The sequence below is a fragment of the Rhinopithecus roxellana genome, chromosome 6 (assembly GCF_007565055.1).
Source record: "Rhinopithecus roxellana isolate Shanxi Qingling chromosome 6, ASM756505v1, whole genome shotgun sequence".
In the NCBI taxonomy this organism is placed as follows: domain Eukaryota; kingdom Metazoa; phylum Chordata; class Mammalia; order Primates; family Cercopithecidae; genus Rhinopithecus; species Rhinopithecus roxellana.
Window position 1 is genome coordinate 122,632,678 of NC_044554.1, and position 24,382 is coordinate 122,657,059.

The following is a 24,382-nucleotide window of genomic DNA, read 5'->3' on the forward strand; positions in this document are numbered from 1 at the left end:
TACCTCTTGAATCTCTGGGGCTTTGAACTCAAATGTAAACAACAAAATGTGGCATAATGTACACTGCTTGTTCTCAGGGACACTAACTTTTAGAGCCATGAGCCAACATGTATGTACATTCAACTATTCTGAAGCTTTGATGCTGAATGGAAGTCCAGGCCACCTGGTGTAGGTCAGTATAGATGCTCTGCTCAAACACCCGAGCTCAGATTCCAGCCTTTGCCAACCAACTTGCATGAACCACCAGACTTGAAAGTGAAGACACCTAGATTAATCAAACTCCCAGTTTTTGAGTCATTTCCAGCTGATGTCCCAGACATCTTGGAACAGAGATATGCCATTCTCACTGTGCTCTGTCTGAATTCCCTGCCTGCTAAATTCATGAATATAAGACAATGGCTGTTTTAAGCTCCCTACATGTTGGAGTAATTTACTACATAGCAATATTAACCAGAAACATTGCTTTAATAGAAAAATATAATTATTTTAAACAAAAAGCTGCAAATAACTCTCCTCACCTGCAAACTTTGGTACTCTATTAGCAACTTCCTTGCAACATATCTGACAATTCACCGGGAACACCGCAAGTTTTTTTTCTTTTCTATTCTATTACACCCTCTTCCTTCCTTCTTTCCCTTTCTTTTCCTTAATTCTTTTATTACTATATGTTATATAAATTTATATATATATAATTAGTTTATTGCTATGTAATATATTAGTATTATCAGTGATGTCACAACCCATTATGTGATCACAATCAACTATTCTAAGCAGAGGAGGAAGGTGCTTGGAATGGTAGCCCCAAACAGGAGTAATGGGACAAGGTTCATAATGGGACTGGCCACTTGGGCTTCACTGCTTGTAAAGGCAGCTATAGCCATTTATACAAGGCTCTTTAGGGGAATGTATGTCAGTATTTTAATATGACATACATATTACATGGGCATCCCTACTTGTAAGGACAGCTATGGCCATTTATATAAAGCTCTTTAGGGAAAGATAAAATATGACTCTTCAGAAGTCGTATTTTAATATAACTAATTTTAGCGTAAAACAAAAATGAACAGTCACAGCCCAGAGAATCCTAAACCATGTTCAAAATTTCCATCAAAACATGTAAATTGAATCTGCAAAAACTGATATGATTTAAAATATCACTAAAATATCACTTAATATTGGCATAAAATTATGTTCATAATTTAATGAAAACAGTAGTGGAAGAATTAGCTTAGAAAGGGTATATCTCAGTGTCCAATCTACTTGCCAATCATTACATTATTAAATAACTCCTAATTCCTAGGTCAGAATCCAATTTACTACCTATTAGAGACTATATAATTTTGAAGAGTTTTAAATGCAATGCTGAGTGAATAGAAAAATAAAATATCTAATACATTGTAGTGTTAATTTACATTTTTACTGTCAATAAAGTTACTGTGAAAACAGTAATCTTTAGTCATGGCTTAACTATTTATTCAGTCAGTCGTTTACTCAACTGATATTTACCAGGCAGTGTTCTGGATGCTGGAGATAATGCAGTGAGCAAAACAAAAATTCTTGCCCTCAGGGAGCTTATATTCTAATGGGAAGCTGACATTCAACATTAATCGACACAAATATTCAACAGATAATTGAGTGCTAGTCACACTGAGCAATGCAAAAATGATTAAAATAAGGTGCCCAAGAAAAAGCAGACAGCAATGCCATTTTATTTTTGCAGAATTGTAAGAATGAAAATCTGAGTTTACTCATTCCATAAGCACTGGTTTGAGGGCTTTCTAAATATGGCAGAATTTTCATATACTTTCAGATCACTAGGTTTCAGATTTTGAAGTTTATCAGGAAACTTCAGATCTACTCGCTATCCCAAGTTCTCTTACTGTTTTTTCTATTTTCTCTCTCACTGCTACCTTAACTTAGCTTATCTTCTGCCACCTCCTTCCCTTCTTTTAATGAGCATGTTGTGCTTTCAGATACATAAATACATTAAATACATCTCTAGACCATTTTCTATTTGCCTAATGATCGATTCACCTCTTACTTTTATCAACTAAAGTAAAAAAAGAAAAGAAAAAAAAAAAACCTATACCATCTTTCCTAAACAAAGATGCTTCTCTTGACTCATCTCAAAAGTCTAGTTTTTCTAGGATTGGATTGGTACCACCGAGTCAGTCACATTCATACAGCTCTCCTTGAAATCAGTTCCATCACTTTGGGTCAGTCAACACTTGAGGAGTAATGTCTGTGAAATAGACTTATTCCCTTCACAAAACTTTAGCTGAGAACCCAAGCGGCATCAGTTCTAGTCTAATCAGCTAGAATTTAAACAGCCACTGATTAAGTTCCATGGGCTTAAAATAATTTGTAAGAATAAGCAGAATGTTACAACTCTTCTTTTGTGTCTTAATACGTAAAAAAAAAAAAAAAAAAAAAAAAAGTGTCATTTCAAAGAAGCTATGTTCTCCCAGTTCAAGAGAACCTACATTATTTAAATGTACTTCATTCATGATTGGCACTGGGAGTCCCTTCTAGCCCAGTCTCCAAATCTGTCTCTTGGTTTCTCATGGTTCAACAAGAAAATATCCCATTTTACCCAAGGTTATTTAATAACTTTTTAAAGTGATTCTACATGGTTGAAATGTATATCAGCTAAAACTCCCAACTTGAAATGACTCAGTCTCTTGGGTTCTTCTAAAAAGTTTTAAAATGTACTGGTTTGAGTAAACTAAACTTTTAAACTAAAGCTTAAAAGTCTACCCTTGAAACGCAAAGATACCTTTTTTTCAGAAAAAGTTCTTATTATTTGTAGAGACAGGGTCTCCCTATGTTGCCCAGGCTGCTCTCTAACTTCTAGGCTCAAACGATCTTCCCGCCCTAGCCTCCCAAAGTGCTAGAATTACAGGTGTGAGCCACTGTGCTTGGTCTTTTGTTTTTCTTGTTGTGCTGCTGGAAAGGTGTGAGTGTTAATGTTCCTAACTTTATACTTTGTACCTTCTAAAAATAAAAATAGTTTAGGAAAAATAAATGTTTTTTTTCCTAATCATTAGGAAATTCTACCAAAGAAATTATGAGATTACTTTGCCATAAAAGGAAACAAAAGAAATAAAAAGAAAGCAAATTCACTAAGATTAGTGCCCCTAAAAGAGAACTGCTTCATTGCTGTGAACAGAAATCTTAATGATTTAAACCGAGGATACAAAACAAAATTTTAAATATCATAAGGCAGTCACGCCATAGGAACAGCCTCAGAAAATAAACAAGCAGAAATTCCGATGTGTGACATAAAAATGAAAAATCCTGTTTGAGATTTTGAAATTAAAAAAAAAAAAAAAAGAAAGAGAAAGAACAAGGAAAGAATCCAACTCCTCTTTGGGTTAATCTGAATAGTGAAATACAGAAGAAATCATCAAGTTTTGACAATGTGTTCTCAGGAGCATTTGGTCCACAGACACTCCCACAATAAACCCATTAATAAACAGGAAAGAGCACTGGGTAAACACAACACCAATATCCAATACCCAAATGAAATATTATATTTTACTTTAATTATTATAAACTCAATACACATCTTTTCAGAAATACCTAGCTCCATTCATACTTTCACAATGTGAGGTGCAATGGAAAGTGCTACCAATCAGTAATACAGATATCTATGTACATGTCAGTTTCCTCCAGGAAATTATAAACTACTTGAGAGCAGGAATTCATTTTGTTAATAATACCTTATATTTGTATAATATTGGATCTTTGTGTACATAATTTCATTTGATCAGAGTAAACTACTAAGGTCTAAAGAGTAGTAGTAATTCCTATTTTATTGTGGGGATATGGCAGCCAAGAGACATGAGGAATTTACCCTAGGTCACACAACTATTAAATAATAAGTAGAGGAATCAGGATAAGAATCAGTTTTCTGACTCCTAGTCCATAAGCAGGAAAATTTAAAAAACTTACTATTATGGAAAATTTCAAACATATATAAATGCAGAGAGACTAGTATAATAAAACTCCACAGTTTCAACAGTGATCAACTCATAGGCCACTCTTATTGCATCTCTACCCCATTTTGAAACAAATTCCAGACCTCATACCATTTGTTTGGTAAACATTTCCATATGCACTTTTTGTGACTACTGCCTTAATCCCATTTAACAAAGCATTGAATATAGCAGATGTTCAAAAATACTTGGTGAATGCTAGAGACCTCACCTGTATTTTCAGACATGATTACTCATTTCTAACTAAAAAAAAATTAAATTCTGAATTTATAAATGACAAATATTCTGTCATTCACAAATACTTATTCAGAGTTAAAAGACGCCAGACATCATGCTAAATGCTTGGGATACTGCAAGGAACAAGACAACACAGTCCCTTCTTTCAAGAATCTTGTACTCCACTGTTCTGCATGCACACGCGTGCGCACACACACATACACACACACACACACACCCCAACCATGTGTGTCTTAAGAAACTGGAATGAGTTTAAACTGGAAGAATACTTCTTAACTAAACCTACCAGTTTGTCAAGATGGAATCTAAATTCTCTGTACACAAATTATGAATAGAAGTAGAAGACAAGGCTTAAAAGAGATTCAGAATCATCTTTTACAGAAATTATTAGGAAGGTTTTACCTAATTCTGCTCTAACAGGTTTTCCACTATTGAAAGCCAAAGAAATTAAAATTAATGGGAAAAATAAAAGAATTCAAGCAACTGATCAAAATGTATTTATAATACCTTACTTTCTTACATTTGAAATGTTCAAATCATTTTCAGCTTGTGCTGAATGTATGCTCATTTCCTAATGTTAATGTCTTCTTTGCAGTATATAAATTAAGTCCAAGGTTGCACAGTTAACTATAAGAATGAATTACTTAAACTTCAAAACTCACTTTCATATAAACTGTATAGATCGGAGTAAAACAAAAATGAAACTTCCTTTTTTCAGCATTTCCTAAATTATTTCCCAGGAAACCCAATAAGTGTAATCCAATATACAGATCCATTCTCTCTCCTTGACACTCTGTAGTATTAACACTATTTCACATGATAGAAATAATTCATACAGTGTCCTCCTTTATAACTGGACCCCTTTTCAATGATTTCACTTACTTGTTACATATGCACCTTATATTCACTGGATATAGGGTATAAACGGACATGATCACAAGACACTCTCTGCCTTAAAGAGCTTACAAATGGGGTGTGAAAGAGTAGAGAGTCAGAAGAGGTCTGTCAAGGGAGTTAACATTCCATCTTACCTAACAGAAATAATATAAGGTGGCAGATATATGCTAAGTGCCATAAAGGAGGTCCAAAGTTACCAGGACTCAAAGGAAGCAGAAATGTTATCCAAATCGAGGTATTAAGGAATACAGAAAAAAGAAAGTGACGTTTGAGGTTGGCCCTGAAGGATAAGCAGGATTTCAACAGGTGGAGAGTGGTGCAGGAGAGGCACCAAGTGCACATTCAGAGATCTGTTCAAATTAAAGTTACAGACGTGGATGGCAAGAAGTCCATTAGGGCAAATGGAGTAGTTCATTTATCTGTAGGATACACATTAACAAATTCAGAGGAAGAACATGAGAATATCCTGTCAAAGCCGAAGCTAGTACAATACTGAAGATAAAAAATGGGTAGTCAGTAAAAGTTTAAATATGAATAAGTATTTGACGACTCCTACTAAATAGACTTCATGTATGTATGCCTTACAGTTAATATCCACAGATCTCTCAATGTCAACAGTCCAAGATACTTGCTAATGCGGTATACAACTCTAAAAGGATGAAAAGTGCTCATCTAAGGGGTTTAAAATTTAATTTATTCGACTTAATTAATTCAATCAATCAGGAAACATATACGGGTTAACTAATGGCTATGGACACCTTGTTATTTATGGATATAAAATACACAATCCTGGTCCTCAAGTCAGCAAACATAAAGTCACTAAACTGAAAATACTTTTACATCTCAAGGGATTTTTTTTTTCTGGTATTTGCAATGACCATCAGTCATCCTGTCCTGCTAATGTTTAATATAAACCTCTGTCTGAATCTTAGCCATCCTCAATCAGTTTATATCTATAATGCATATAATCACAGACTAAAACTGTTCACTAATAATCTGATAATTTTTTGCATTCATAAAACAACTCAAATTTTATTATTATTAAACAGATCAAAGGGAGTTGGACTAGGTTAAATCTAAGACTTCTTACAATTAAAAAAATCCTATGCTGTGATTCTAATTCTACTGAACTAAATCCTTTAGGAAGGCCAGAGAAGAGGAATAATTTAAAAGCTACTTAAATTACAAAGCCAGTAGATGTCCAAATTTCAGCAAACTACTATAGACAAATGAGATGGTCAAAAATGTTTCATAACAATCCTGACTCAAATGGACTTCCAGACTACCAATGTGCACTTGCACAGATTCCTGCCTCATGCCTTACGGTCCCCGCCGGTTCACCTTTCAAGCAAGAGCAGCTACATGTGCAGCTGGTAAAATGAAAATCAGGTATGGCAGCAAACTGGTGATATTCAAGACAACTACCTAGCAGCTCTTGGAAAAATCTTCTCTCTGACTGCTGGCCTGCCTGCTCCACCAAACCTAGCATCTATGGATCATCATTCAAATGGTGACCTTCATGTAAGAATGCTTGTTATCAACCACTGGTGCGTTTTCAGTGTGCCTCCTGGATCTTGGACAAAGCCCAACATCATACACACTACCTTCTCCTGTTAGCAATTCGCTGACAACCCAGATTTCATCTCTGCTGTGTTCTGTTACATCAAGAAGCTCGGAATTAATTTACTTCCTATGAAGACAGAGCACTCCTCTGAACCTCAAGAGAAAGCAACAGTGTGATTAGTTCCTCAGGAGGCATGTGAAACACATATTTGCTTATGTGTCTGATGGTTGTTATGCCATCTAATTTTTAAGTATTATGTTTATTTCATTAACCAGAATGTTATATCATGTGCCAGAGTCACATTATGTAATATTCCATTCATCAGACAAGTACTAAGCATTTCAATTTTTCCTATTCCTCTTTGTCTAAAATGAATTCAATATTATTAATGAATTACCTATATTATTTACCTGTATTATCATTTAACCATAGCTATTTTAAATTACTATAATTAATTTAAATTATCATCATTATAGCACAACTTCCTTAAAAGGAGAATTTACTGGAATAATACTTTTGTAGGGATAACTTCAGTATGGCATATTGCAGAATTCAGGAATTTCCTGAATTGTTACTTATTGTTATGTCATTTATTCCTGGCAAACTGTCACTTTTGTCTACATATAGTTTATTTTTTCCAAACTAGAAATGTACTCACCTGATTTAACTGCTTTCATCAAACAAACAAACAAAAATTGCTACTTAGTTTTAAGAACAAGTCAATAACTTTAAAATGGCATGATAGACAAGTAGCTTGACCTCCAGAGTGTCTTCCAACCCTAATATCCATGGTTTTACAATGATAGGCTGTACGTATGGTGTGTTTCCTTCTTAAAAAACTTTCCTAAGAAATCATTAATAGTGAGGCATTTGCTTTTCTAAAAAAGAAATAATTTATTTTTAATAGGAACCTATTTGCATAAATATTCATTTACCCATGTCTTAAACATAGGAAAATATCCCCAAAGATATTCAAGTTTATACAAGTTTTCCTCTTATAGACCTTTTTTGTCCTTGATTCCACAGAGAGATTCTAATAATTCTATGTTGATAGTAGTTGTATAAAAGGGATGTAACTGCAATGTCAAAAATTCAGCATTATCAAGTTCTTCTGCAGAAACAAAAAATGAGCAGAATACCACTGTGAAAATGTTTATTTACTAAACAACCTTGATAAATTAGAAACTTTTCAAGGAACTCTCAGAGACAGAAAGAAGAAACATACTTTTAACATACTGATATTTAAAAGGAGAATTAAATTCCTGCTTTTCCTGCTTTTATTGAAAAAAGCCCTAGTAAATGTATTATTCAACCACACAAATAGCAATTTTATTCAGAAGGATTCTCATGAACGAATCCAATTGAAGACCCGGCTTTACAGAGTCAAATATGTAATGTTTCCTTCACCCTGTTAACAATTAGGTTTTCTAGAGAAAATCATATTTTTACTCACCTTTTATACTATATATTACTAAGAGCTTTAAAAGAGAGAGAAAATTAGAAAACTCTCCTTGAATAATCATTAAGCTTTACAGCCTTCTCTTTGGTTTTTTTGTTTTGTTTTGTTTTTAAAGCAGTGACTAAATATTCTAATTATAATATTTAAACATCACAAGTTTATTCACTGATAGTAATAACTTTTAGTTTCCAGAGCCAATACTTGAATTTGAATTGCTTTCACTGTTACACTAACAAATTTAATCCCTAGAGACAATACAGGTAAGCACTTGCTTGTATCTTTTTTACAGCACATGAGCCAGTCATGTATCAGGGTTATGGTGATCATCTTATTCCTTCAAACATGGGAAGAACTGCTTCAGGAGTAGCCAGGTGTGACTTACCCAGGTATCTTTCCCAGCACCTAGCCCCCATGGTTTTTAAAGCACATGCCCTTCCTAAATCCTTTTTGAATAAATGGAGCTCAAATGTTCACTTATATTAGCTATGTGTCAGTATCTCATATAGATCAATCCCTATGTCCCCAAGGTAAAATTTAATCTTCAAAAGGCACTTGATTCTGATTAGCCTTTTGGTTATGTTGCCTACTCAATCAGGAAATTCCTGGTAACCGGATTATCGGAAATATCTGTTCTATAAAACTGGTTAAGTATAACAAAACAAGGCAATTAAAATAAAGATGAGTAAATTTTTAAAGAGAAGAAAGAACTGCTCATCTCATTACAAGGCAAGTTCTACAAGTGCAGAGACTTTTCCAGGCTTGTTCATTGCTATATCCCCAACTTCTAGAAGAGTCTGGCACATAGTAGACCCTCAGTAAATATTTGGTGAATGAACTGACTGCTGACAAAACATGCTATTATGTTATCTCTTGTTTTTAGTTCAGGCTGTTAAAACAGGATCCATTTGTGCAGTGCAGAAACTCCAACACAGGTTCACAGTGAAGTCTTATTCTGGCAAAGGTTCCAGGATTTGGGATTACCAAATGTAAAAAAAGAGTAAATTTACTTCCCACACACTGACTGGCTGATCAAGTGAGGGCCTGGGATACATCAAGTGCAGGTAAGCAAGAATTTCAAGTCATTATCCCTGTGCATGCAGGCAGTACCAGTGCCAGCAATAACAAGTCAGCTTTTCTGGCAAATCCACCAAAATTGAATCTTAAACTTTTGAAAAAACTAATATGTGTATTATGCTCCTGTTAGTTTAGAGGCTTAACTATCTGTGGGGAGGGCCTATAATTATGATCAATTACTTACGACTTGAAGGTACTTATAAAAGCATCTGCCCTTTTAAGAAACCATTAAAGAACTAGGCTTAAGACTGTAAAACTAATCCTAGGGGCAATAATAAATCACAGGTTTGGGGACCCAACTTTGACAACTCTCCCTTGGAAAGAAAAAAATTGCTGTCAACTATCCTTATTTCCTGACCCTGTCTGAGCAAGTATTAGCAACCTCTAAAATCCAGAATTCTTAGTCTGGTCAAGCAAGTCATAGGGACCAATGGTTGTTCCAAGACAGAGGCAAAAGAGAAGAAATAGGAAGGAAACAAAAAGGGAATGAAGATCTGTAGCTCATGAGGGTGACATCATCAATAATTTCCTCAAGCAACACTGAATTTCATGGCTCGGTGACTGACAGTCGTTTCTGACATCCTACAGGCTAATTATCCTCAAGTACCTTCTTGGTTCCAGAACCTGTAATGTCTGGGTTTGAATACGATTTGTTCTACAAAAAAGGTCAGGTGAGTTGACTCCCCCCTGCGAAGTTGCTCCATGGCAAGAGACCCACTAATCTGCTGAAATGCAAACAATCCTTTAGATATCTCAATTACTTTTACATTTACAAAGTGCTTTCACATACATCATCTCATTTTATTCTCACAACTTTAACAGGTAGGTGCCATCATGTAAAAGGTGCCAGTAAACATGTAAAATAACTTCAGAAAACAATGCCTTTGTCTTCAGTTCATAAGTATATCCTCCTGGAATTCACAGTACAGAATCCAAGTCATGGGTCAGTTAGAAACGTCTAGAAACACATCAATCTCAGGAGGATAAATCAAGAGAATAGGATGGATCAGACAAAATCTACAAGCACAATGGCAGCAAGTGTGCCTCTGTTATAAGAATGGCGTGAGCTCTGTAAACAATAGTGTTATACAGGGGTGCCTCCGTAGTACCTCTGTGTTGGAGGGACATTATTCATTCATACACATGATAATGACCCTTAATTGGAAACTCCATAGGTAACAGACAAAATAAAACAAGAACTTTTCGTCTTAAAATTGTAGTGGTGGAATTCATCCTTCGATATGTATTCAGGTGATTCCTCTGGGATGACAACTGAGTTATAGGGGGCTAAATGTACCCTCCCCTTTTCCATCCAATATCACAAAGAGCCCCCAAAAGGGATTTTGTTGTTTTTAACAAAGAAAATACACACTAAAAAAGTCATCTATAGCTTTTTTATATATAATCTCATCTTCCAAAACACTCATTTTCGCAATCTCAGTATCTTTTGTCCTTCCTTCACTAGCTAAAGCAGAGGTATAATGCGGTTCTAACTTCATAACCATTTATTGCCTTATTTATGTATTTATGATTCTCTGATGCTTTCTAGCTTCAATCTAAACTGCGTTGAGAACAAAGCATCGCACAAATCACCAGCCTGGGAAAAGAGGAGACAAGTTAAAACCTCAGAGGAAGATTCTGTAGCTACTTGGTCTCTCTAAGTCTGTAGAGAGTTTGGTATTTCAAAGGTCAGTCTTGGGTCTCTCCACTTTGATGACTAATGTTAAATTGTTTGACTTTTTACAAAAATATTTAGCTGTGCTTATTTACATAATTTCATCCTCAGCGCACACAGTAGGCATGTATTTGTTGAACAGAAACCCTAAATGGATGAGAAAAAAGATCTTTCTGCTACACATTTTCTCAAGATCGAGAAAGGTAAAATCACAACCCAATTTGTAGAAGTTTTTGTACAACCCAATTTGTAGAAGGCATTCCTTTTCAATGTAAAGCTATGCATCTCTGTTTAAAAAGGAAAAGGATGACACAACCAATGTCAACCACGCAATGGGGAAATTCCAGGATCACTAAGAAAACACCATTATCCTAAGTCACACATTTTCATTTAATATTGATTACCACGCAGGAGAGAGTAAGAACTGCTGTCTCCCCACTCACTCGCACAACCCATCTGGGAAAAGCATGGGCAGAACATTTATGATCTAACCATCCCACATCTTGGACTCACATTTAACCCTTTGGAGAATTAGTCTAAAGAGTATGTCCGCCCAGAGATACAAAGTAAAACAGACACAGGGATAACAGTTTTGGAAGAAATTTTTATGACGCTGTTTGAAATTAGGCATCAGTACTCTAACTCCTTAGACCACCAGGAGTCATTCTTATTACGCAACTTTAATAAAGAGAAACTGAGAGTATGACTGGTAAAAATATTATGATGTTTCTGTATCTTCTTAACCTGATTTACACTAGGCTCCACCCATAAAGTTCCCACTGATTACCACACAGCATCCTCATTCTCCAGTCTCACCTACTAGGTCTTTCAAAAATTCCCCAACGGCATGGCCGGTAAAAATATGCGGGAGCTAGCGGGGCATGTCTCAGGTTGGCTTATCCTGTCCCTAAAACGCACCCACCTCCCCCGGACCCTCCTCCAGGGAGGGCAGGGAGAAAACGCTTCTAAGTTGCACAGCTGCAGGGAAGCCTGCGCAGGTCATGTTTTTTGACTTGTCTTTCGGCTCGCTTGTGTGGCAAGGTCACCGGCTCTGGCTCGCGGCTCTGTCGACAAAACTTAACTCTCACTCAGTAAGATCAACAGGTCGCGCAGGACCTCCCCAGTCGCCCTCTGCCCCACACCTTTCTGGGCCTGAGGATTCCCGGCTCGGCTCTCCCTGCGCGCGCGGCCCCAGACGGCAAGGGCGCAGCTCCCTGGCTCACCTGACCACGTTGGGGTGCTCGAAGGTCTCCAGGTGCCTCAGCACCGCCACCTCGCGGATGGTAGAGAGCGGCATGCCCTCCTCGCCCGTCTGCACCCGCACGCGCTTCAACGCCACGAAACGGCCTCCGTTCTTCAAGTCGCGGGCCTTGAACACCTTCCCATAGGCGCCCTCCCCGATCTCCGCCACGCATTCGTACTGCTGGTCAGCGCGGCACAGGCCGTCCTTCTCCATGCCGCCTGGACGCCGCCCGGCGCGTCGCCGCTGGGGCGGGCGGGGGGTGCGCTCAACTAGCTGGCGGCCGCCGCTAGCCTACTCCGGGGCTCCCCGGAGATTGGTCTAGCTTTCCTTGCTCCCCGCCGGCTCAGTCGCTCGGGCGCTGGGGTTCTCGGGGGTGCGGAGGCTGGATGGAGCGACCTCCCCGCGGGGCTGGCGTAACTCTGGTGCCGCCGCCGCGAAACTCCGCCTGCAGAGTCGCTGCTGCAGCCGCCTGAGGAGCGAGCCGATCCCTCCTCTTCCCTCCCCGAAGCGAAGTCCTCAGCACAGACAGAGACGATTACATAGCCTCTGCCCAAGCGCGTCTCAGTCCAGAATCATTGCACCTAAAGGAGGAGACGGGAGGATAAGAAGAAAGTGCAATCAGACAGCCCAGAAGCCTTCCTCGGGGTTCCTCCAGACTCCCCTCCTCCTCCTTTACGAAGCCTCCATCGCTACCCTCCGCGCGCTCCTGCCCTCTCCCAAGCCGCTTAATCCTTCCTGGTTCCTCCGAGAAAAGCGAAGTTACTTTTCTTTCCCTGCAGGGCTGAAGCCGTCTTCGCGCGGAGAGGTTGCAGGGGCCCCTCGGGGAAGAGCGAGCGGCGCGGGACGCAGTGGAACGGGAGGGGGCGTGCCAAGCAGCCCAGAGTGTGCCGGGAGCGCGGGGGAGGGGAGGCGCCGGGCACGTCAATGTCACGGCTTAATATTTATCCCTATATCATTGTGTTGCGTCGCTACCCTCCCCGCCTCCTGAGGCCCGGACGTGCAGGGAGATGGGGTCCAGGGGTGCCGGAGGGCGTTCAAGGGTCGCGCACAAGCTGGAGCGGAAGGACTGTGGGTCCATCCGTGTGGGGCCGCAGAATGTGGGTGGGGGCTCCCAGGACCCTGTAACCTGATGCTGTGAGTGTGCGAGAAGGGGTGGTCAGACATCTGCTCAGAAATTGCTTCCTTTCTTTCTACTTTCAGTTTTTCTACGAGGAGACATTTACAAACGACTCGCATACACAAATGGTCTCTTTAGGGTAAAGGAGTCTCGGTTGGAAACGGAATTCTCTCTCCGACTGGGAGGACCTCCCTGGTGGAAACCTTGGGAAGACCAGCCATCTGGTCCGGGAGGGTTGGGGCTAATCGGGGGTGGGCGAACGAGAGGTCCTGGGGGAGGGGAGACACCGTTCCCCGCGGGATCCCAAGGGTGGGAGAAAGGGGTGTTCGTCACAATTTCGCTTGTCGTCTTCTGAAAGAATAATTTCAGGAAGAGGATAGCTTAATCGCGCCTCGTCCTGAAGTTTTAAATTGATTTCGACGTGCGCAAAACTCAACCTCTCTTTCAAAGGGTGGGGGGGGGGGCGGTTAAACCCTGCACCTCCAGGGGCGAGAAACAAGGTCTCTGCCCTCGGGGCCCGGACTCGCGAACCTTTTCCCACTCCCAGGACCTCCCCGCTGTAGGTAGCAGAGGTGGCTGCCCCATTCCCTCTCCGGCTAAAGGCCGGGTCCAGTCTGCAGCCGGACGCCCCCGGAGCCCTCTGCATAACAAAGCGTCGGAGAAGGGTACCCTAACTTTCCCTCCCCGTTCAGCAGCTATCTGGGACCTAGGGAGCCTCCCTCCCCCACGGCCGTCGCGGCCTCGGCGGGACTTTCACCACGCTGGCCGCGTGTCCGGAATTCCCGGGGCACCTCGGAATTACCTGCCTCGCAACCGCTGGCCCGCTCGCCTTTTGCCAGGAATTAAACAAACGGCGCGACCCCCACGATGAGCGGGTGGAGCGGACCGCGGCGAAAGCAGAGCTTCTGGCACTCACTCCATTCAGAACTTTCCTTAAAAGCCTAGGAAAGAGCCCCCGGGGACTGCCCGGGCGTCTGAGCCAGGTCGAGGGCCACACAGGTAGCCGGGGAGCCGCCGCCGGCCGCCCAACCCGCCTCTCCTGCCTCCCCCCATCCCCCTCTCGCTCGAGTCTAGCCCCAGGCTCCGCAGCGAAGGAAGCGTCGGGGACGTCCCACCCCCGCAGGGAACTGCGCCTGCTGCCCCCGCCGGGCCCCGCACTACCCTGACTCTCCCCCCACTCGCCCCCCAGACGGTCGGCTTCGGCGGAGAGAAATGGGAGCAGCAATGCCTTTTCCCCCCCTCTCCTCCACTTTTTTTTTTGTTGTTGTTGTTGCTTTCCCACGCTGGCTGAATGTGACTTGACCCCATTTCAAAAAAAGTTTGACATAGTGCTTCAACATTTCCGCATTCCTCCGCGACTACAAAGGCTGCAGCCGCCTCCTTCTGCTTTCTGTCTCTGCTCTCTGTCTTCACACTCAATGAAATCCTTCATGCGCCTCTCCCGAAGCCTGCCAAGCACCACAAGGGTCGCCACCAGCACGGCAACAAGAGGCCACACCGGGGACCGCGACACCCGCGTGTGCGCACAGGCAGATGCGCCCATATGCACACGGACGGGCGCCCTGCGGGGACAAGGGCTGCTCACCACAGGGCGTGTGTTTAACTCCAATATTTTAAATGATGAAAGTAAACTTGGAAACTAAAGCAAACGTGCGTCTTCGCCGGGCTCCAAGCCTGGGCACCGGCCGGCTGCGTGTACTCTTCTGTGCATAACACGCCCGCAGGAAGCCTGCGTTAACATTTATCTCGTGGAGGGGAAGGTGGAGCCCACAGCCACACCTCAGCGAGCTGGAGAGGGAGTTTTCGTGGGGGAAATGCAAGCACATTCTCCAGCATGGAGTCCCTAGAGGCAGTGCATTTTGAACCCTAAATGTGAATTATTATGTGAATGTCCGAGTAGAGTTCCAGTTCCGTTTGGAGAAACTGGATGAGGAGTGTTCTGTGTGGGTGTGTGTGCGCACGGATACGTGGAAGCAAGATCTCGGTGTCGCGGATGTCCCTAGCGTGGGATCTCCCCCTCTCTTCAGATTAGAATCCTCTAGCTCCCCAAAACTGGCCCCCATAACCGACCCCGTCTCAGTTCGTAAGGGGTTAACCAAAGCCCATTCCAGGGAAACACAGGTCCCCCCCACCCCCCGCCAGCCTCCACTTACCCCACCCACAGTTCTGCCTCGGACCCCGGCCAATCCCCCATATCTCCCCAGGGACCCCCCACCCCGCAGCCCACCCACCGGAGCGCACAGCTCCTCACCTGAGGGGCCCAGTCGCGTCGGGCCTCCTGAGGGGGCTGCGAGTGTCAGTCGGCTCTCCGCACGTGTCCGCGGCCTCGCGGAGCAGGTAATCAGACTCTGGGGAAGGAGTTACCAGCACTCTCTCCGGCAAGGGGGTGGGCACAGCGGCGGAGGGCGGAGGGAAGGCGGAGGGCGCCGCCCGCGCCGCTCGCTGGGGGCGGACGGGGGCCTCGGGGCTCTGGCCGGCGCTGGGGGCCCCAGCCGGGGAGGCAGCGGGGGCGACCGCGCGGGGTGGGGGCAGGGACCCGAGAAGCCAACTCTGCCGGAGACCCACCCCGCGACGAGGCTGGGGGCTCGTGGCGCAGTGGCAAGAAAGTGTGCAAATTAAAGCCTTCCGGAGAGAAAGGAGGCGGCCGAGCCCCGGCAGTGCTCCGAGCTCCGGGCTCCCTAGCTCCCTTCTACGAGTCGGGGGCTAGAAAGGCGCGGGGCGGGGGGGTTGCGGGGGGCGGGGGAGTTAAATGAAAATTTCCGGCTTTCACTGAAACTGTAGTAGGGGGATCCTGCGACTAAAATAAGCGGCGTTAATGGGAGAGAGTGGGACGTGTCGTCGGGAGTCGGCGGAGTTTCTAAACCCAGGGTCGCCCAGAGTTGGGGTTTTGACAGGGTGAAGCCGGGGGTATCCTCACTGTGTGACGTGGACGGATGGGAAAAACACAAAACAACCAACAATAATTATGAAGGGCCGATGGGGGTGGTAAATACCAATACTTTCCAAGAAACTGAAAAATCAGACCAAAAAATAACTCTTCTCTTAAAAAAATAAAGAAAAAGTTTGGCAGGATGCCTTGCAGAAAAGAAAATACTAATCTGTTCAAGCACTCTTCACTTTCAGCATGAGCTACATTTGTTTTGTTTTCCTTCGCTTCCTTTCTGCCTCATAAAGCCCTATCTTTTCCTTTTAGACAGAGGATATGGTTTGGAAATTGTCAGGCACTCTTATGGTTAACGATCTACTTGAAGGGGCTGGCGGGTTCACAATTATTAAGTGGTTAGTAACTGCTGAGGGTTCACTAACGTATTATAGAGGAGCTAAAAAGACTAAAATTTAGTGTAAGTAATAGAACTGCAGATAGTAGATACATACACAGAAAGAGGAGTGCTCAGTTTAAATGCATTATTGGAAATCTGAAATTTGAAACCTTGTAAGAATGTATACTTTACCTGCTGAGAAACCCTTGAATACAATTATTTCAGGTGAAAATGAGATTTTGGAGAAAAAAAGTCTTTAAAACCTTCTACAATGGAGTAAAAGAAAACTTGAAATAGCTGTCTTTTTGGAAAGAATTTGGTGTTCTCCCCAAAATCTCTATCTGTAGAATACTTGAAACCCTTTAAAACATATTAAAGAAAAACTTTTCACAAAATTATTTACTTCAGTGCATTGTAGAAAAATTAAAACCTGGCAAAATTCTGTTTGAATTGGACATACTACTTCTATAAATCTTTTGACTTTAAAACCATGTTACTGATCTCATAGTAAATCAAATTTTTGCCTTTATAAAATTGATTTTATATTATAGTGGAAGGTAAGGCTAGGGAAATAAAAAATTGATGCATTTCCAGTAGCACATATTTTGCAATGCATTATAATACTTTTTTCTTTAAAAATAAAAGTGAATAATTGTATGTCTTTAAGCTTAAGATAATTCATAAAATACATTTGTGTTAAGAGCATGTCTTCTAAAATAAGATCCAGTTTTCTGAACAAAATTTGTATTTATAAAGCTATCTATAATCTCATATACCTTATAAATTTAATAAGGCAAATCATTAGATTTTATATTTACATAAAATATTAGATCACTACAAATCACTAGACTTTAAGCCAGAGACACAAATGGGAATCCTCCATTTGGATAATTGTTCACACTTACCATTTGCCTTTTAAAACAAGGTTTACTTGATGGTAATTAACACGTTTATATAATCCAGAAATAATTGCCAGTAAATAGGAACCAGCACATCATGGCTAGAATTTATTTGAATAAATCATTTATTTAAAAAATAGTAAGCTACAAATATCTTTTAAATTAACGGAGAAGTGTCTTTTCTACACTGGGTTGAATTTTTAATTACTGAATTTGACAACAGCCATTGCTAGATCAGAAATTCCATGATTTAGGTTACTAGATCATTTGGACAATGTAAAAAACAATGAAACTTTATTTAATTATATATGTTAATATTGAGTGTTAACTCTCTGTCCTCTTCTTTTCCTGATATTGCTATCTTTTATGTTAATTTATTGTTGTTCACTCTCCCTGGTTATGGTTCACATTAAATCCCAGTTGGTGAAAGCTTCAGACCCAAGGAAGTTTTTACAACTGATTGTATGAAATTAGTAAATACCAGATTATTTTTGTTTATGGATAACTTCTGCTGTGGGTAACATGTTATCATAAGAAAATTTGTTCAAAGTTTTTAAACTGTGAACCAAATTCCAACTTCTTTGTTTAGGAGTCTTCTGAGAATTAATATATAGAACTCAAGAATAATGACTCCAACCAGTATTTTCACACCACATATCAGATATTCTGAAGTTGCAAATCATCTTACAGGTATTTAAAAATTACAATTCATGGACTTATTTCCAAATATGGTGGTGTAACTTACACTGAAAGACTTCTTAGTGTCACATAAGGAATGTATTTCATGAGTGAACATTTATATATCAAATACCTGTACAATTTTGTTTTCACTGAAATAAACATAAAATTTTAAATTCTGGTCTATAATTTTTAACCTTGTTAAGGAAATGAGTAATTTAGTTACAAATAATAATTACATAATGTACACCTAAATCGAATTCATTTCTGATTTATATTAGCTGTTTGAGTTTATAAAATATATTTTCCAGAAACTCAGAAATGAGATTTTGCTGTAATTTACTACACAATTATTTTAAAATACACTTCTAGTTTAACTTTGAAACAAGTTACTCTACTTTTTAACCTGATTTATGTGTTTGTATACATGTTATCTTTATTGAGTAATAATCATGAGAAACTATAATTTTAACAGAAATAGCATAATATAAATGCAGTGCATTTTAATGCATTCTTGTTTCCCTTCTCAGACATTTCCAAGATGTTTTCTTGGGTTTTCCCCTGAATTATATTGTTGAAAGTTTGCTAAATATCTTAGAAAAAGTCAATTGTATTATCAACTTTTTGCATTGTAAAATTCTGAGCTTTAAATGATTTTTAAAGTTCAGTCTTCTAAATAAATTATTTCTGTAAATTTGGAAATGACCTGGGTTTTTCTGTTTTTACTGTTGCATGTGATCTATTGCATTGCATTTGAGCAGTGAAACTTGAAATGATTTTGATATCTGCCATGAGGGAAAAAATAGAAATAAGGTAGTAGCTTATAACATTTAAGGAGGAAAAAACAAACATTACTATCTTTTGGAACATTCTGCTTCCATTGGTTCTACTACTCTATAATTTTCTTTGTGCAACATGTCAGTACTATGTTCATATTTGTATAATTGCCATCATCTTTTTTAATTTTTCCATTTTGATAGACACCCATATCGTTTTTTTCCTTTGTGTGTGTGTGTGTGAATACCTGTATGTTCTTGGCATATTGTTATGACATGTTTGAAACATGTTCTTAAGATCCTTCCATCATCTATATTAGAATTCTGAGTAATCAGAAAAATAACTATGGAAATATACTTACAAAAGATGGCGATAATCACATAAAAAATCTATATTTTCTTTCTATTTACAGTGACCTGTAATTTTCACTTGTTTCTAACATTTCTTTTCTGAGATAATACTTGCATCTCAGCTACACACATGGCCTAAAAATTGTGTTGCCATAGCTGCTTTTGGTTGAGCTAAAAGGTGTTTACATGCTTTAGATAGACCATTCAGTTGGAGCAGTGAAGGTATAACACAGTGGGAGTGAACGATGATAAAGTGGAATCTCAGAGGTAGGAGGAGGGACAAAGAAGGCACCCAGGGAGAAACTTCTGTGAATGGCCTGGCAGCAGGGACAAGTGAAGGAAGCACATGCTGAGGTCGTGGGGCTGAGAGATGCAGCCTCAGTGCTTATAGGTATGGCGTAGCCAGGCAACCCGATTCTTTCAGGATGAATGGCCTTCTGTGTCTATCCTATTATGCAATTAAATGTCTTATTAAATGAGGTCATATACTGTATGACTCCATATTCACATGTAAATCTATTTTATGTTGTCTTATTCTAGATTTTTCCCAAAAATAACATAGATGGAATTCTTTGCAGAATTCTTTGAATACCTAGAAGAAAATATATCATAGCATAGTTCTGTGGATCAAACATTTTACCATAAATTGAAGCGAGAGTTTGATTTCTAAACCTTGTTATAAGTTTGTTCAAAATTACTCACATCTTTGCATCCCCAGTACCTAGCGCAGTAACTGGCAAGCATTTTATGTCCAATAAATGTTTGCCAACAGAAAAGTTGACTTCGCATCCTTTAGACCATCTTCTTTGAAACGGCTTAATAAAATTTAAGGACCTATGTGCTGATTTCAGGACCTCAGAAATGTGTTTTCTCTACCTACAGTTCTTTTCCTTTTTAGCCCTCTTCTCTAAGTCATGTCATCCTTGCACGCTCAGCTCTTCCATAAAACCTTTGAAATTCCTTCAGCTGGAAGACATCCCCATTTGCTCTAACTCCTGAGGCAATTCGCTTTCTACCGTACTAAGCTACCCTGAGTCGTCCCCAGAGCATCCAGCATGCTTAGTTCCCTTTAATAATCCTCCAACTCCTAGTTGTGCCCTCTGGCCCTGGTAAGTGGTCAGTGAATTCAGTAATCATTCTTGTCCCCTTCTAGGAGTGTTACTGAGTCAGGCGGGCACAGAACAGACTGGTACACCGTGACATAACTAGAATAACATTTGAAAGTTGAGGACCAGTGTTCCATGTTGCTTAAACAGGAAAGAGCCAGGTCATCCTGCTACTTGGGGTAAATTTGGTATGTTTTTTCTTGTGTTGCTGATATTAGTCATTTAAAACATTTTTGTCTGAAAGAAAATGTGTTTAGGTACATTTCTAGATTTGTTTGAAAGACAAATTCCTAAAATATTGGCTGAAAGAAAATGTGTTTAGATAAATGTCTCTGTTTCCTCAAAATTCCAGTTAAATAAATTTTATTTTAAAAGAGCAAATACTAGACTTAGAGATAAACTAGATACTATATAGCCCAGAGTTTAGAAAGATTGCCAATTTTATTTGCCAATATCCTTAATATCTATGTGACTATGTCCTAAAAGATAGAATCCTTGATTTCTAAGTCAGAAGACTTGTGTTTTCATTCCCAGTTCTTCCTCTCTCAGTACTTACTATTCATTGCATCCTCGGTGACCAGTCATTTAATTCTTCTGACCTTCAGTGTCCACGCCTATTAAATGGGTTTTCTAATGATTCAGAAAGATATTATAAAACAGTCTGGAGAGAGACAACAAATAATTTTATCTTCACAAGAGAAGATATGGAGATATGGAGGTTGCTGTTCTGGGTATTGAAAGACCTGAAATTTAAACTGGAGTTGGCCACAAACTACCTGTATATCCTTGGGCAACACACTAAACCCCTGGGCTTTAAGGTCCTCATCAATAAATGAGATGATTGGACTGGATGATTTCTACAGCTGCTGCAGCTTGAAAATGCTGTAGTTCTGAGCAGCGTTATATGCCAGGTGCCATCATTATAGATCTGTCTTTATAAACTCCCTAAACAAGAGTAACATCAGAGGATAGACTCTGATGTCTGCAACCTGGAGAGGTTTCTGGATTTCAAATGTGAATTATATTGAGTTCTCTCTAATTTAACCCTGTAGGTTTTTAAGACTGAGTAGAAATGAAGACTTCTAGAAAAACATTAGGGAAATTCACTAGTGTTTTCATTACAGATGGGGAAGGAGGAGCTAGGCTTTAATTACTCAGCCAAAACTAAAAGTGATAAATTAATCAACCCTCATTAACAAAAATGTGATAAATAAGTTACAATAGTTTACATAGAACCAGGATATCCAAGATTAGAAATCTTGGGTTATCACAGAAACTCTTCAAAGGTGTCATGAAACTTATCTCTAAACTATTAAAAACGTCAGTGCCAGTTGGACTCCAGTGAGAAAGTGGGAAGGTGGGGGTGGGAGGGTCAAAGGCAATATACTGTGAATTTGAGAGGTTCCAGTATATTTCTGGAGCTATTGATTAAAAGCCATTATTAAAACATGAGTGGAGGAACAGTTGTTCTCTCTGTGTTCTTATTTTCCACCGCATCAGACCATGTGCATTGTTTGAAGGTCCTTCTAGATGTTCAGGGAAGGGAAATATATGTAGTTAGGACCAGATAGTCATGGATTGAAAGTCTGGCTTTATTGTGTAACCTTGGGCTAGGGTCTTAAGCTTTTAGATCACCAATTTCCCTTATCAATAAAGTAGGAATACTATAATCTACCACATTAGGCTGGTGTGAGAATTAAATAAGTGCTTGCTATATGCATTTTGGAATTAATAGACTTTTAATAAATATTTGTGTACAGTCAATATCCCTTTCACAAAATCATATTTTCCATTTTTTTTTTCTCTTTCGGGGGATAACTAATCCTTTAATGGAGATGTCTTTCTTTTTAACTGGAATGAAACATTCATTCATTGCAGGAAAATCAACCCAAGAAACAGCATACCCAAGATTATCTTGGGCCTTGACAAAAACCACAGCTGACTCTAGGTATGTGAGGAATGGAGGAGAGGGTGGATTTTCTCATCGGAGACCTCTCCTCTTGTTCAGATCTTATCCCAGTACTGCTGAATCTCCTTAGTCTGTTCCTTGCTGTTTTTCTTACCCTTTTCATTCCATGTAGTTCTGTTCTACCTTTTCTTAATGCTTTGGTGTGGCCCAAGGGCCACCCCATTATGTCCCTTAAATCTATACCCTATGTATTTGCTAGCATTTGTCTTTAAAACCCCATAATTTGCTGCCTAACTGCAAAAGGTCCCTCACTGGTTACTCTTCCATAGTCACTATGTCCCCTCCCATTTCTGTTGAAGTGCTGAGTGTCCCCCTGTTTGTCACTGATATGGTTTGGCTCTGTGTCCTCACCCAAATCTCATCTTAAATTGTAATCCCCATGTGTCAAGGGAGGGAGGTGATTGGGTCTTGGGGGTGGTTTCCCCCATGCTGTTCTTGTGACAGTGGGTTCTCATGAGAGTTGATGGTTTTATAAGGCAATTTCCCCTGCTCTTGCTTGCTCTCTCTCCTGCTGCCTTGTGAAGAAGGTGCCTGTTTCCTTTTCTGCCATGATTGTAAGTTTCCTGAGGCCTCCCCAGCCATGCAGATCTGTGAGTCAATTAAATTCCTTTGTTTATAAATTATCTAGTCTTGGGTAGTATCTTTGTAGTAATGTGAAAATGGACTAATACAGTCACCATGTCAATCTCTTCCCTACTACTTGCCTTATCTTCTTGGTTTAGCATGACATTGCATTTCCTACCCCACACTGTCTCCCTAAAAACACTCAAGGGCAGCTACCGCACTTGCTCCTTGCCTTTTTTTTTAACCTCCCATGGATATTTCCACAGTTCCTTGTCTTCTTGGCCTTTGATATGCAAATGTTACCTTGTCAGCCATTTTTCTCAGTTTTCTTTTCCCTATCCATAGGCCATCTGGTACCTTGACCACTTAGTTCCTGTACTTTTCTTCTCCACTGACTCCTACTAAGAGAGGCTATAAAAATGTATGTAGAACTATATGCACAGGACTATAAAGGATGATGGACTCAAAGGTGGGAGGGACTGAGGACTTTCTTTATATCTGAGTCCTAGTCCAGCATCATTAGACATTAAGTACAGGTTGAATGAAAGATATATCACAAGAAACACAGGTGTCACCAGATAATTTTCCACCTCAGAAGTCACCTGGTACACACTTCTAGGCCACATCTTACTTACCTGTTTTCTTATAATGGATTCCATGTTATCTCCTTTGAGGATGAACTCTTAGGCAGGGCTGGTAAAGGTTTTCATTTTTATTGTTACAACATCCTCAGTCTCCATCTTTGGGTTGCAGCACCATCGCTTCCCTCAACAGGAGCATATAGAGTGGTGGATGGGAAGCTCAGGAAGCTAAATTAATCTGACCCACCGAGGTCCACGCTACGTCAAAAAGAGCCGTGAAATCCAGGTGGGGAAGCTTAAACCTGATTATTAGGCAGAAAACACAATTGATTTAAGATCTGCCAGCAGAAAAGGTAGTTCTTGGAGCAGTGATAGGACAAAAGCCACACAAGAAAGATGACTTGGCAGTCACAGGCGCAGGACGTGGCAGTCAGAGAAGCCAATCTTCAGGATCCTACAAGTGGTGAAAAGACCCCAGGTGATAGTCTAGGAAAGAGGGGAAAAAGAGAATGTCTACCAGAGAGAATTCAAAGTAAACATTTGATAGGATTTGGTTAATAAGACAAACAGAATAATGAGAAGAGTCCTGCCAGGATAGCTCTAAGCACTCTGTGTAATTTGCCCATTTAAACCCAATTATCTCCATTTTGCAGACAATGAAACTGAAGCATAGGACCAAACTTCTTATTAGGTTTTGGGTTTGAGGTATTAAAAAAAATGGTGCAGCTCACAAGAGATAAAAGAAAGACGGCAAAAGTAGATGACTTGATGACGGTTTTAAATTTGAGATGACAAATAAAAATATCTAGTGGCACAGGGAGTAGAGAGCTTATCACCTTTGCCTAGCTCTGCCTTAAAATAACACCTAGACCTAGCATCCTCAAGAAACCCACTGCTGTTTCCAGATGGCATTCTGCTTTTCTTCTTTCCTATC

At 40.3% G+C, this 24,382-nt stretch overlaps 1 protein-coding gene across 3 annotated transcripts in view; it reads right to left on the reverse strand.

Annotated features, from left to right (window-relative positions):
- Nucleotides 1–15,665, reverse strand: part of CDK6 (cyclin dependent kinase 6) — a 236,096-nt gene extending 220,431 nt beyond the window's left edge. Inside the window, exons 1-2 of one of the 3 annotated variants that reach the window (XM_010389487.2) lie at nt 15,516–15,665; nt 12,128–12,728 (exon numbers count right to left, since the gene is read on the reverse strand). In XM_010389487.2, coding sequence (XP_010387789.1) covers nt 12,128–12,360 — 233 coding nt within the window. In that variant the 5' untranslated portion in view covers nt 12,361–12,728; nt 15,516–15,665. Of the gene's footprint in view, nt 1–12,127; nt 12,729–12,910; nt 13,004–14,066; nt 14,337–15,515 lie in introns of those variants that run through there. The other 2 variants (XM_030932345.1, XM_010389493.2) reach the window with 2 other exon arrangements.
- Nucleotides 15,666–24,382: the final 8,717 nt, after the last annotated feature.